This window comes from Scleropages formosus, chromosome 9 (assembly GCF_900964775.1).
Source record: "Scleropages formosus chromosome 9, fSclFor1.1, whole genome shotgun sequence".
NCBI lineage: Eukaryota > Metazoa > Chordata > Actinopteri > Osteoglossiformes > Osteoglossidae > Scleropages > Scleropages formosus.
Window position 1 is genome coordinate 22,659,752 of NC_041814.1, and position 15,757 is coordinate 22,675,508.

Genomic DNA, 15,757 nt, shown 5'->3' on the forward strand with positions numbered 1-15,757 from the left:
GGATTAGTCAGTGTTTCTTTTCCTCAAATATATTTTTAGTTAATTGTTTTTATTACTACATTTAAAAAGCCCTTCAGATCACACATTGTTTTTCACTGATTCTGCAATACACAGAAGAGAATATTACATTTCAACATTTCCCTTCTTTGAATTAACATGAACAAAGTACATTTTCTCAGACAAAATAAGCATCAGTACCTGGTGCAGCTACTGTACTGCGGTAACACAGTTTTCCTTCCTGGAATCAGATGTCATGATTGCATGCAATGGAGCAGAACAGTAGCAGACATACATTGCTGAATCCATTTGATTTCACTGAAACTGCAGCCGCTAGAGCACAGAAGAGCAGTGAACACCAGATCCCTTCATATATGCTCCACATTGGATCATGTGTGAGGGCCAAAACAAATATTGTCTGTAGGATGGCATTTGTCATTATTGGTTTTTCCATATGTAGCTGATTATTTACTGAATTTGAAATAAATGACTATGTGTGTGTGTGTGTGCTCTGTGCATGCAATGTTTTATTATTGTTCAAATGGATTCTTACTAGTACTACTGTGTTATACAGCTGGAATAACTGTGTACATTTGTAAATGCAAATGTAAGTGTTTTGCTCAATAAAAGAGCAGAATAATTTAATCAAACAGATTGTATCAGGGCTGAAGTTTGCTAAGACAGCGCTAAAAAAACCCTAAATAGAACGAGCAGTTGCCACAAACCCAACCCAACATGTTACAATTTGTGCTTTTATTATTATTTATTAAGGATGCATAGCGCTTATACCTTTAAGGCCACACTGCCGACTACTTCGAAAACCAAGTTCTGGCAAACGGTATCAAGATAACTTAAGTGCCTCCTATATTGGATAATGTACACTTTAAGGTGTATTGCTGCTTGAGGGTCCAGTTTAATACTTTCTAGCAGTTCCGAAAGGCAGACGTTGCTATAGCTATATGTCCAAGAGATGATGCAGCTGGGATGTTAGCTGAGCACCTGTCCCAAGAACTCTAAAGTATCGTATAAAATGTGCTGGTTAACATCTCCTTGTTAAATAATGTAAGTTGATTTATGTTAAGCTTTTATTATTTATTTATTTTTTTATTTTACAGTCACTGGCGTCTGCAATAAATAATAAACAAGTTAATATCCCTCACAGGATTTGATATCACATGTTTTATAGAATGCTGCACCCATACCTGGATGGGGAGCTGAGAAGACAATTACATCTGTCTACAATAAGGCCAGCGATGGAGAGGTGAGCACACAATCAGCCCTCTTACCTTTCCTCCCCATGCCAGCGGGGATATTAACTGGATTCATCTGTATTAAACTTTTATCCTTCTCATCCCATTCCATCTCTCGTCCAATTCCACCTCTTCATTCTGCTTTCCCCTCCGCACGTCTCCATTAATGCTATCTCTCATACCTTAAATGCTTTTCCTATTATGTGCTGGACAGTGAAATATCCACACTTTAGATTTTTTCTTTTTTTTTTTTTTCTTCACTGGACTAAATGTTGTTGGTGAGCTATAAATATCCTGGCTGGATATATCTTGCAGTGGCACTGTTTTCCTCATGGTGTTTACTTTTCTGAAATGCGTATTAGAAGCAGACTAAAATGACTGGCTTTCACCCAGAAAAGGGAAAAAACTGAAAATTGTGCAACTATTTCCTTCAAATTTTAAAATGCTGTGTAACCTATTTTAATAATAAAAGATATTTTAAAATATCACATTAAATTGCATGATAGATTCTAAGCATTGTTTAGCTTTTAATTTTGTCTATGCAAGAATACCTTGTAACATAGCAAGCAAGATCCAAGAACTCGAAGAGCATCTCATGGTATTTTGAAACCCATCTAATTTGTTTATGGGGCTGATATGCAGCCAGTGCCTGTTAGTTACAGTGAACTCAGCTATAAAATAATTGCACAGTCAGAGTTTACTGAATTACTCATTAGTGAATAAAAAACCCCTGATCCCACAGAGAAAATGTGCCCAGACTGACTCACAGCGAGCACCTCACCGTGTGAATTAATGGAGCCAAATGGAAACCACACTGGTGGAGGCACATATAATAAATCTGGGGGGAAAAAATGGATTTTATGACGCACAGATAACGGACATTGTAATCGATGTTGGAAGCCAGATGTCCCACTGCAGGCCTGTGGATAAGGAATTAGTGGGTACTGAAGAAGCTAATATATCCTGTTTGTGAGCTCTATCTGCCCCACTCTGTTTATACCCTCCGTAATTGGAAAAAGAAGATGGAAAAATATTCTGCACTTGGATTTGCTGGGCAGAGAGTTGTGATTTATCAAATTGTTTCACAAAAAGACCCTGTGGATGAGAACTGCCAACATTGTGGCTGCAAAGAATTCAACAGGTTGTATAATACAATAACTAAAGGTCTGGGAAAAATGAAACAACACTAAATGTGTTGTAGTAATAGATGCTATTTAATATTAAATCCTGAGCGTGGGTACTTTTGGGCCAGTAATTTTGACTACAAGATTAAACAGGTAATCAGAAAAGTTACTTTCAGATACAAATGTACAGTAGGTATCAATAAGGACACGAGGAGCCAGTTAAGAGCGATATATGACTACTACTCTATAACTTTCCAAGCATTTAGTAGAAAAATTCATTTTCATAATCTTAGAATAAAGATATCAAGGAATCTATTGGATTCTGGTATAAATGCACAAATGCTTGAAGTGCAAACCGTATATCCTACTGAGAACCAGCAAAAAAGGTATTCTGGATTTTTTTCTATAGTTTCTAGGAAGTTGCCGAAACTGCACCCCTGTGAAAAATAGTATTATTTAAAAGCATAAAATTTCCTCTATAATGTGCATTAGGACCTGTAGCTGGAGAGATACACTTACAAAAAAATGCCCACAAAGTGCACAAAAAATTAATTTCAACATAGCCCTTGACACTAACATAACCCAAGACAATCTGATCCTCATGTTTTTATATTGTGTCTATGAATCCATTGCTATCTCATTTATAAAAAGCAGAGGATCAAGTATAAATTTACACTCACTTCAACTTAGTGTTTTGTGAATCCATCAATTATTGACTAATTCATACAACTGACTTGTGAAGAAATGGATTTGCTTCCGAAATCTGGAGTTCAGTAGATACAGCCTGTCAAGTGGAAACGTGTAAGAGTATCAGATATGACATTTGTGGAGGTCACCAAGAAAGAGAAGAGTAGCAATTAACGTCAGATATCAGACGGGAATCACCAGGCCAGCAATTCGCGCAGGGCATGTGGAAGCGTTTACAGGCACACTTTAAAAAGCGTTTGACATCACTTAACAAAGTAGTGCAGGGACTACAGTGCAGCTAAATGAATATTCATTCAGGCCAATTGCCTTGGGAAGGTCCTTCAGCCTAAAACTGTTATCTAGCAGCTTCACTCCATATAAAGCCTTTCAACTGCTGTACATTCTCATGGAGTGGCAAAGAAGAGAAAAAAAAAATAACACAAAGGGCAGGCATGCTGTCTGTTTGGCGGGTTTGATTAAATTCAGCTTGCCAAAAGTAAAATTGAATGGGGAGACTCTAATGCGGTATTTTTTTGTCATTGTATGTGCCATTGTGAGGAAGACACTTCAGCAGTGGATTGCCCTCCGGAATCCTTAGCGCCTAATGTTTTTACTGCGGAGACTGCAAACAGGCATTGAGTAAAGTGTTATTTTGAGGCTAGGGAAAGTTGCGCCTCTTTCGCTTGCCAGACATTTAAGTGATACATCCACTGACCAAGTATTATTGTACATGACGGCTGTGTAAACCTTCTTAAATTTGCGGCAGTTTGCAATGCGTTCTTCGAACATGGAGGGAAAATTAAGAACTTACAAGTTAAAAGAGTCACTGAAAATGTTTGAGAGATACCGTACGCGTCGGTAAACCTTTTTTCCACGGGAGTGCAGATGTATTGCTGAGCAAATGCAATTTGTCTTCACAACACACTGTAGAGCATTATCCTGTGCCTGAACTTCACATACGCCTCCCTAATTGTTCTGTTTCATTGATTATGCATGCAAATGCTGTCTAATTTTAGATATCTGCTTTGAATAATTTTGGAATATTTAGCTTTAATAACTGTGAAAGATCTGAATCAAAAAAAAGAAAAAAGCTAAAAAAAATCAAGAAGTTAAAACATGAAACTGATATCAGATCACGCAGCGTTGCTGTGCCTTTTGATATACATTCTGTAAGACAATACAAGGATAGCCAAGTTGCGGAATGGTACTGCTCAACAATAAAGCGTCCTGATAATTGACATAAGTATATAAATGCACAGCCCCGTCACTTTGCAGGCATGAGTCACAGTATATAAAACTGTAGGATGCATTTAAATGAAATATGTCACATTGCACAGCAAGCTGTGACAACCAGTTTCAGGAAACGGAAATGTGAAGTATGCAAGATATTTCACAGGTTTGAGGGGACAGAAATAATCTAGCCTAAAAGTGTTTCTGGGGACATTTTTCAAAGACATACTATTTATCACAATTCATGATAGAATGTGAAAATACAGTATTATTCTAATATTGTTAATGTCCTGCTACTATTCATGCTTTGTCAGTATTAAAAAGGGAGTGAACTATTTTTTCTTTCAAATAGCCTCAACATGCTACTTATGTTTATGAATCATAATCTCAGTGGAATTGAGCATAAAGCAAATGTAAAGAGTCTAAAATCTCTCTAGTGCTTCACCGAACCATTTCACAAATTATCATTCAGCCAGAATCACCTTTACTATTACATAAGTTACTTGGGTCTGAACTCATTAAAATAAAATGTAAGTAATGAAAAATCTGACACTCGCCCTAATTGATGCAAGTTAAAGGACAAATGATATAGCCCTTTGACTACATTGGGGGCATCGCTAAGTCACACTGACATTCATATTACACCCGGTCTCCGCTGCAAAGCCACCCACTATGTACTAAGTTACCTTGATGACAAATGCAATTTAGTTTTTTTTTACATCTAAAAATCCTTCCTAAGCAGAACAATGAGGCTGTGGAGTAGAGATCATGGAAGAAAAACATAAAACATAAAACATTAAATAAGAAAAGCAGTCATGGCACATGAGAGAAATGCAGTAGAATAAGGAATCCTGGGCAGATACCATACATAGGACTGCAATGGCATACTTTTAATATCCATCAGTTTCATTTGCTCTGTTTTTACTGCAGCTTCTGATGATAATCTGGAGCAAAGTCTAGCACTGCTGTGCAACATGTGTCAGGGCTGAACTATGCCCTGTAGGGTAAGAGCTGTGCCAAAGGCAGACGCAAGGCCTGCCAGCCCAACGTGGCATTACATTTCAGATGGACTCGCCAGATGAATTTCACAACACTGCCACTGCAACCACAAATAAAATATAGTGAAGCTGCGACAGGGGCTAAATTGTTGCTAACTGCCTCAAAATACTGTGCAATGGGCATCGAGTTGGCTGTTGCGAAGTGCAAGATGACTTGGAATGTGATGGAGGTGTTAAAAAGCCTTGATCTTCCCAGAGATACGCCTGTAGCAGCAAGACATCTTCTAGCTGTCGTGGAAGACAACCTGACAACAGCATGAATGCTACAGCAGCACATTCGTGGATTGATTTTTGGGTAATTGGCTCAGATTAAAAAAAATATAAACAAATGCTCCTAGTGGGCACCCCATAAGGCCTTTAGTTATTAACCTGATGCCAGGGGGTGATTCAGTCCACCCCGCAAAGTGCAGTAATCAATTGTTAAATTAAGGGTTCAGTACAGTTCGATCCCTTGAGCGATATGCATGTTAAGTCGTGAATAATGTGGCCAAAAGTAGGATTTAGGTGTGGCCGACCCCCTGAGGAACTGCCTTCTGGGAAAACAAGAAGCTTGTCCAATTTTGTATCAATGGAAGTCTCACTGCAGGGATTTTTCTTATCGTCTACTCTCTTCCAAATTTTAACTCCTATAATGTTAGCCTGAAAGAGCCTCGATCGAGGAAAGTTTCTAGCCTAGCCAGCAGCACTCCAGATCTACTGCACCCCCAACGGTGTGACAATGACAAGGATAATGATCAACATTTGTTTTCTCTGGCACCATTGTTGTTTTGAGGAAATTGTATGGGCCACTGCAAAGGAAATTATACAGAAGAAATATCCATCTTCAGAACCACATGGCTGAATGACGAGAGACAAAATCAGGAGTCAAAAAACTTCAGAGATTATAAGGCCCTCAGACATTGCAGTGCTGCATGTTTACATTAACTCATTCAGCCAACACTTTGCTCTAAAGAAAATTATGATTATTTACCCATTTATACAGTACAGCTGGGTAATTTAACTGGAACAGCTCAGGGTACATACCTTGCTCAAGGGTACTATACCTGGAGGTGGGAATCAAACATGCAACCTTTGGGCCCAAAAACAGCAGCTTTAACCACTGCACTACCACAGATGCAAGTCCATTGGGTGGTCTAAACATGAGTGGTACTGAAAATGCAGCATCCGTGTGGAAAGTCATTACAAGATGACCACTGTGGCTAAGACCCCTGGTAAAGGAAGGGCTCTTTTCTCATTTCTTAAGCAGATAGAGACCTCCCACCCCACTGCATATTTTTTGTTCGCACTGCCAACGCAGAGTATTTTTCATACACCTATCAAAATGTAAATAGATGAAGCATTATAGCGCATGTCTTTGAAAATTAAAATAGAATAACCAATAAGCACATAAAATATACAAGTAAAAACTAATCTTATTTTAACTTCTGTGCTTACATTCGTGTGTTTTTCCATATAATTCAGAGCTTTACGAGGGAAAGCAGTGACAGGAAGTCGCAGTGCAGACAATTGTTGGGCAGACATCTTTTCCACCTTGGCTCTGATTGCTCCTGCCAAACTTCAGCACCTGACAGCATTACTTTAGGAAATTAAACAGGAGCTCAAACGGATTCAGTACACCAAGGGCACTTGGCACTTCTACATTTTCACTTTCAGAGAAGTAAAAACAACAATGTCCCGATTTTGGATGTTTAAACGCTGTTTTTTCTCGTTGCAAAGAAGACCTCCTTATTTAAACATCGTGTAGGACCTGAACATGTGGTATTTGAACACTCTACATGGGAAACTGGGAGTTTCATTAAGATTCAAAGTTTTTAATCTTGAGTTTGTCACATGTTGAGCTCATCACAGAGCAGCAGATAGTTTAACGGTCAAGAAGGTCGACAATTAACCTGTGTTTTGTATTGTAGAAGTCCCAAGGTAGTCCTGTGAGCAAGAATGCACAGAATAATGGTAGTTTTTAAGCAAGCATGAACTGAATCACTCCAATAAGTGGGTAAATGTGTAAATCACAGTGGAGAATACTGTTTACAAATATCCATTCCTGTTTTGCTTCTTTTTTTTTTTTAGTGTGTTGCCAAGATGTTTGAAAGGCAGATATACTCCTGTATCTGGCTGCTAAAAGTAAAACACAAATGATAAAACCGTAAGTTCTCCATGGCAGCATACCAACAATTTTTATTTCTTACAAGCTCTGAGTAGGGAAATGAGGACTAATGCCAGAAGCAGCACTGTAAAGCTATTATAAGAGAAAATACTGTACAAAGTGGAGAAGTGAGTGGGTGAAAAGGTCAAAAATATTTTTATTTAAAATACCTAGTAACGAGACGGATCGCTTTGGCTCTGTACATCCATGCATTACACCATGTCACACTTCAGTGATATGTCTTATTTCCAATCACTGTACCACAACAGGCCTTCTTGTGTACTCATCGTAGGGTAAATTTCCATTACTATAACACAACTGAAGAAGAAAAAAAGTCAACATTCATCTCTATAAATCCAGGGTAATAAAAAAGAAAAACAAGTTGGTAGAAATAAAAATAACAGCTGTGAAATAGTCATATAGTAAAAAGAACAGCTCAGTTATTTTTGGACACTGATGGTGGGCAATGGTCTGGAAGGGCAGTCTTGTCTGGGTGCTGGGTTCACTCAGATGGACTAACAAGGCGCAGGTCGTGTATGGTCATATGTCTTAAAATAATGTAGGCTAATAATGATACCTGCCCGCCAGAAATGAGAATGCCAGCGACACCATGTTTATCTCTTTAGTAAATGGACTGGAAGATCTAGGCGGAACTATATTTCTCACCACTGGTGACCTTGGGAACAATCTGATGGCCAGAGCATCATTCTGAGGTGGAGCAAAGATGCAAGATTTTGAATAGTTCCTCTGGGTCAATTTCTCCCATTTCTCTGTCTTGGGACCCTACATTATCAGCACATTTGAGCCAGTTATTGTGTCATTAGGACTGGCAAATCGAGTAACAATTGCAAAACATCAGTTGAGACTGGTAGGAACCACCTCCACCACCTCAGATCTCCATCTTATGTCCAGACTTGGCTACTGGCACCAACGGTTTTTCCCTTGAAAGGTCAGATTGGCCAGACCTCTACTTACATTCAATCAAACAGGCAGTTCACAGCACAAAAGACCCATACTGAGAATCTTTTATTTTATGGCATAAAATGACCCAAGTGCTGCTTTTTTACAGTGCATTATGAAGGAAAGAATCTCCAAGGATTACATTTTCAGAAGTGAACATCAAAGAAAATTTGATTTCTATATGGCTTACAGGTAGTCAGAGTCAGTTTTAACTGACAGGAAAAAAAGCTGAGCTGAGGCACAGAAAAACATCAAGAATTGACTAAACAAATGACTTAACAGTAGCTTAAGGTTTATATAGAAAAATACATACCACAGGCAACTGTCGACAACATCTGTAGAGATATTGCAGCGGCTGAATTAACTATGATAACCCAAAGACACTCCTAGGTGCGCAGCTATGTCACCGAAAGCAACGTTAGCAGTATGCATGAAACTGAATACTGATCACCGCTTAACATGTACTTATTTGTTTACAATCTGATCGCGAACCCAATTTACCAGTGATGAAGCTTAAGCAATTCATTACACCTGTCACCATGATGGAAAAAGGTACCTCTGCATCCTGCTGCGTAGCAAAAACGGAGTTTTGTTATCATGAAATAAACAGTCAAACAGAGAGGTGAATGTGGCTTAAGGCTCTTTCTTTCTCCTGGCTAAAGAATTGTCACCATTACACGTGTAATGAAGTGGAAGAGAGGGATTTGTCACATTGTAAAGCCAGATCGTGGCCTACAACCCCCCTTTATCTTGGAGAGCGCTGGATACACAGTCAAAGTCTGCAAGGGCGGCGTGACGCCGTGCGAGGAGGAAACTCATTTGCAATGCCAAGGCACACCTACCATACGTAAACAAAAATTATATGAATTGGAAAGAAATTGATACTGTAATTCTGGTCGTGGTTCACAATGCAAGAGGTCGTCTACTGTTTTTAGCCAAAGAATACAAGTGTTATTGTCACTGGTGTTAAACAGTGAGGTCTTCACCTTGCAGGTGCCAAAATGAATCAAGGCACAGACCTGTAACCTGAACGTTTCCGCTTTGAATACCATTCCCACCTCTGCCATGGTGCCCTTGAGTAAAGTATTTCAACCGAGGAAGTACTCAAGTAAAATACTCCACTTTAGTTGCTTTGACGAAAACCATCTTGTACATAAATGACTGTTATTTTAAGTGCTGCAAGGAAAGGCTGGACTGCAGAACAAGGGGTTTGGTTTGGGTTACATCCTATCCCTTGAATGTGTGTGAAGTTGCACTTTAATCTCTAGTTACACTGGTTAAGGAGAAATCAGGCTGATATATTGTGAACTTCATCATGCTATAAGAAGGAAGTCTTCAGTGGCGAAGGTATTCTCTTAACCTTTGGAAAAACATGTCTTCTCCTTAACAAAATTTTTCTCTTCCCGTCTCCTGAATGGAAAATGTAAGTGTGAATGCGCTGCGCAAATGTGTGATTCATCAGATTTAATACGTGCCTTCTCCTCTCCTCCGCTTTCCATTCATCTGTTACACCATCTGCATTAGCATGTGTTACAAGTGCTGCCGGTGTATTCTCCATACACAGTGAAGGACCATCCCTCAGCGTGACATCCAACAGACTTCTCCTCGGTTATGTAAATCCTGTCAAGGCCCGTATCGCGACACGAAAGGGACATTATTTGAGATTTTCTCAAGGGCTGCCTGTGTATAAGCGGACTTTGCAGAATGAGCTGCTCGCTCAGACTGGGGGGAACCGATTTCCTCTCTCTGAAGATGTACTGGAGCACCGCTGCTCTCATTTAGTCTGACCTTGCTGGCTGTCTCCTGCCCCACCTCCACAGCATTCAGCCATCCCTGGCCGTGCAGCATCATGCCCACTGTAGTCCACAAAGTGCACCAGTTTGCCATTCAACCAATCTCTCGCCATCTACAACCCAAACATCTGTCTTCAATAAACCCTGGAGTATTCCAACAGAGAGACTGCACAGTTAAAATCAATAAAACATTTACATACACACACACATACTCACGCTGTTTGTTGTGGAACATGTGCCTGTGAATTCATTTCAAAGGACACACACCTACAAATTGTATTGATGCAACATTTAGCATTTCTACTCTTGCAAACTATTACAACACTTGCATGTGTTATTATGGTAAAACAATCATGTTGACATGGCTACAGAAAAGAAAAAAAAAAAAAAAAAAACTGAATGAAGTTTCAAAATTAGTTCAGAAATGACCTTTTCAAGAACTTTACGCCAAGACTTAGTACCTGTATTAACTATTGTTGTCATTCTTGCTGTGGAGGTATGCTTCAGCATTTTTAATATAATCTTGTCCTGGAATTGCTCAGGTGCACTTACCTTGGGGACATATCTGTGACGCAGCTGTGCAAAAACCTCTCGCAGCCAAAATGTTATAGTTACACAAAACTCCATGTCTAACACTCTCCAGTAAGGTCACTGAATCAAAATTCAGCAATTCTGTGTCATTGCATTACATTAAAAGCTACCAGTTTCTATCCCCTCAAAAAAGTAGTTCTTAGATTACATTACTTTTTTATTAAAAAAAAAGTATACAGAGAAATAAACTAGTGTTGCACCCTACTATATAAAATAACAACCCATATGCTTCAAGAAAGCATGCCAGAACAAGAAATCTGATTGATTGAGCTGAGCATTAATTTTCCACCTTGCTGGAGCTACCAGCTCTGAGCAGTTAAAATAGCAGCCTTAGGGGCAAGCAGCTCAGCAGCTACCAACCTGCTGAGTGGCTCTGGTATCAATCATAAAGCTGTAGGAAAAGCATAATCAGGCACTATGGGAGAATACAGTAAAGTGGCTCAGTCTAAATTTTTGCCATCAGTTCCAAATACATGAAAAAGTTATTTGATTGTCAGTGTTTTTGGATATAATTTTTTCATTATGTGTCACATTTTGAATGATTTTTCTTTCATATATTTTATGAGAAACATCTTCCATTATATGTAGTAAATGCAAGACAGAGAGATGTTTTTTCATTATTATAGTTAACGATACAACTTAATCCTATACTGGTATAGTGCATATAGATATTATTCTCGTTCTCCAAGCAAGCAACCATTGCAGAAGTCCTTTAAAATATCTAAAATTGGCAGGAGGAATTCAATTTCTGAAGAGAAGACTGTTGGTACTGTTATTTACCTGGAGTAAAGTTGTATGTTGCAGAAAATCCTGTCGCTTCCAATTCACCATCCGCAACAAATTTTATCCACAGGTATCGGCCGCTGGATCTGATGTAGGGTGGACTTTGCTGGCCACAGTAACGTCCAATTATTGGAGAAAAGCCAAAGGGCCCATCCCGAACTTCGATATGATCAAATTTGCATTCCCATGAAGGCTCAATTGAGTACTTTTCATCAAAGTAGAGATCAATGCACTGTTTAGGAGCAGCTAAAACAAAGAGGAAAACAACAAACAAGTTACACAGAACTACAGTATATGAACACAGCTTAAAATGTCTTTGTAAACATTCAGCAAAGCATATAATTTAGATATATTTTACATTTTAGTTATAATAATCACGACACAGCAACTAAACAGCAATGAAACATTCATTTTAAACCAAGACACAAATTCGTTCATGATTTAAAACATGAAGTATTGCTTTCAAATGAACGGATATTAAATAAAATATTTGGCAAGTTAAATGCCAAAAGATAAGAGACCAACTAAGTGATGAACATGACTCGGTTAATCATGTTTTCACAGTGATTTGCTTGCATACAAGCTTAAAGAGCATCTGGAGTAATCATATTTAGAAACTGAATGTTCAAATCTTTAACCACAGAATGTCAGCAAAGATAAAGCTGGGCTGATTTCTTTTTGTAATCTGGTTATGATGCAGCCTAATGGTTTCTACAGCTGAATCAAATGTGATCTCTGAAGATAATTTGGAAGATTGAAATCATAATTTGCCCTCTAATTTCGTTGAAATTACCAAGTAAACAATAAAACAGCACTTATGTAGACTCATCAGATTAAAAAAAAATAATCATCATCAGCTACGTAAATATAGCATTATGATAATCAATAAGATGTCTTGAGTGGACATTAAGATTTACTTGTGTGGCTCATGATAACCCCATAAATTGCAGCTGCTGTCTCAATAGAGAAGCAGTGAGACACATTAACAACCGGAGCACACCACTGACTCATCCGCACTTGCTGATATTCAAAACACCAGCTGGCACCAGAGTTGAGAGGTTTATTTTTCACTTGTTTCCTCAGATGCTTGACTCATTTCTTGATAAAAGCTACAAGTTACCTGGTGGATGTCTTGTGTTTGACACTCAGTCCACAATTTCAGTGATATGCCATGTCATGATATACTAAGATTTCCTTTCATAATAATACTAGAACATTTACAGTAAGATGTACCAAGAATACCTTTATCTGAATTATTGTGGCAGTAAAGGAAAAGCACATAAGTGTTTTAACTTAAAAATTAAAAATCATTGGTTCTTGTAGGACAGAAAATAACTGAAAAGAAAGGCCCTAAATGCTAGGAGAGAGGGCTTCTTGCAGAATAACAAAATCTGTAGCAACATGCCAAATATTATGAGCAGTGAGTGCTTAGATGTGTTGGACAGCACAATGTATCATTGTTCGGTGTAAAAAAATGTTTTTTCTGACTTGGTGCGAATTGAAGATGGTACTGTATTTACCTTCAATAATGTAAATGCACTCTCGCTCTGGGGGGTATTTGTTGGGGTAATTGGGAGAGGTGAACAACCCCCCTTCTGGTTCCTTCACCCAGGTCCCGCATTGACCTGCTGGCTGGACTCCTGAATTGTTTTTTACTGGAACAGAATCATGGAGGAAAATGAATCACCTCTTACAAAAACACAAGAGACCAATTAAATGTCAAAGATTATAAAATTACTTTAACCACAGGAACATCTGTGCATTTAGACACAGGAGAGTGCATCAGAGTACACTTTTAAAAATGACAATGAATAAATAAATAAAAAAATAAAAAAAAAAAAAAATAAATAAATAGTAAAAATAATAAAGGCTGACTTCACAAAGTGAGGGTAAACAATGAAGAATGGTCATTCAAACTAGCAAGTTTACCTGCTTCTTTCTTTGTTGCCCCGGACAACCCAAGTATGAGGAGACTTGCAACAACTGCAGCAAGAGACAACATGAAATTGGTAGAGCACTGACTCATTCAAGGTTTCCACCTCTACCTCCTCCTCCAGGAGACCAAGTGAGCTCTTGGAATAGCGCAAATGGAAACACAAATGCATTCAAAGAAACATCTCATTGGCTTTGTTCCAGAGCTGTTCTCCTCTTTCTGCACCATCACATCTTTCATGTGTTTGTTTGCTGCATCCTCTGTCCTCACACTGTCATATTAAACATTTCTATTCTCCCCAAATGCTGTACTTTTATCAGACAATGTAACTGATTTTCAGCCACCCAGAAATGCTGGGAAATGACTGAAAAGAGGAAAAACTAAACATTTTTCATCAAATAAATGCCTGCATCATCCCAACAATGAGGACTTCATAGCTGACAAACGGGTACACATTTGAAAATACAGAAAAAAAAAACTTAAAAAATACCATATATGTTTACAAATGCCTGAATAACACAGTATCTTCACATTAAAGACATTTAACAACTTTTAGGGACAACATTGATGAGTAACACCCTCCGGGAAGTCCAAGAAAACCAATCCAGAAATACAACCGAATTACGATGACAGAATACGCACCGTTATCTGACATTCATATTGAAAAATAAACAAAATAAAGAAAATATATACGTTGATAAGAACGTGTAAGGATATACAGGTTGATCATACTGCATGACCAGCCGCATCTTATTTATACAGTATTAGTATAGCCTCGAACGCACGCACACCCAGAAACATACACGTATGTGTGTGCGTATATATAATATATACATACACATATACATACGCACACACACACATTTTTTTTTTCTATAAAGCATGTTTGTTACAAAGATTAAGTATGAGGAACAGAAACCCAGCCGGCAGTGACTTTACTCTTAAAATCCCGTCCCCTAAAGAGTCAAAGTGACGGATTCATGGACATGATGATGTATAAAGTATAAGAGAAGGGAGACTCACCGTGAAGCAAACTGTGCCCATGTACCATGTCTGTTCCTTTCACAAGGCGCTTCAATCTCAACTAATTCCATTTAGATACAGAAACACTTCAAGCGGGAAATGATCGATTTATTTTGTAAAATTCAAAAGCGGCTAACAAAGACCATCGTGATGCCACCCAAAACTAGTACCGTAAGAGATTTATTGTGATTGTTTTTTTTTCCCCAACAATTAAAAATGAAGACCGAATTCCAAGTGAGGAAAACAAGTACTAACCACCAGTTTGAGATAAAACCAGAAACAGGTCTAAAAGAGTCACTCGGTTCCCGTCGAAACGTTTCCAAGATGTTTTGGTGCTTTTGATGCACAGAAAGGATGAATAGGTCCGTCATCAGCCTTTATTCTGATCCCTGCACCTTTGCGATCTTCAGAGGAGGAAAAAAAAAAAGCCTTAGGAAAAATAACGGGATTTGGTACTTCTTCGATCCCTAATAGACGGGAAATCCTTCAGAATTAAGTAAATCCATCCCGAACATGTTCTTTTTTTCCCCTCCAGTTTTATTTAGTTATTTAGTAACAAAAGTGGTGTACATGTGGAAATGTGCTGCATGTCATTCTCTCCCAGTTTCCCTATGATGAGCAGTGTGGAAATCATCATCCTCAGCATCATCATCATCATCATCCTCCTCCAGTCAGTCAGTCAGTCAGTCAGCGGGATCTTCAACCACAAAGAGTTAAGTCCACATCGCAGCAGCGCACAGATCCGGGTCCCGATCCCACGGGTTAATTTAATCATGTCAATAATCACCGCATCTGATGAATGACTCTTTGATTTAAAAAAACACAAATAAATAAATAAATAAATAAATAAAAGATGTAATCCACTCAGATGGGCATCGCAGGCTCACACTGGAAGGCGGAGGGTGTTTCTTTAAGAAACTCCGCAAAGCTGAGGCGCGCGCGCGCGCACACACACACACACACACACACACACACACACACACACACAAATACTGCAGCAGGGGTGCAACACCTCGATCGCACCACGGAGAAATGCGAAAGGTAAGCACAAAACACACCGCGTGGAAATGGAGGAAGAGGCGGTAGGAGACGGGGTTGTAAAAGACGCCTCCCCCCAACCCCCCACCCGCGGCTCGTGCGGACATCGCGAGCCCATTACACCTGCAACAACGTGGTGGAAGTGGA

At 38.8% G+C, this 15,757-nt stretch overlaps 1 protein-coding gene across 1 annotated transcript in view; it reads right to left on the minus strand.

Moving 5' to 3' along the window:
- The window catches only part of neto1l (neuropilin (NRP) and tolloid (TLL)-like 1, like), a 65,373-nt gene extending 50,511 nt beyond the window's left edge, over nt 1-14,862 (minus strand). The window contains exons 1-4 of the mRNA XM_029254992.1: nt 14,573-14,862; nt 13,546-13,599; nt 13,137-13,271; nt 11,614-11,862 (exon numbers count right to left, since the gene is read on the minus strand). Of these exons, the coding sequence (XP_029110825.1) occupies nt 11,614-11,862; nt 13,137-13,271; nt 13,546-13,599; nt 14,573-14,600 (466 nt within the window). The 5' untranslated portion in view covers nt 14,601-14,862. The remainder of the gene's footprint in view (nt 1-11,613; nt 11,863-13,136; nt 13,272-13,545; nt 13,600-14,572) is intronic.
- Nucleotides 14,863-15,757: the final 895 nt, after the last annotated feature.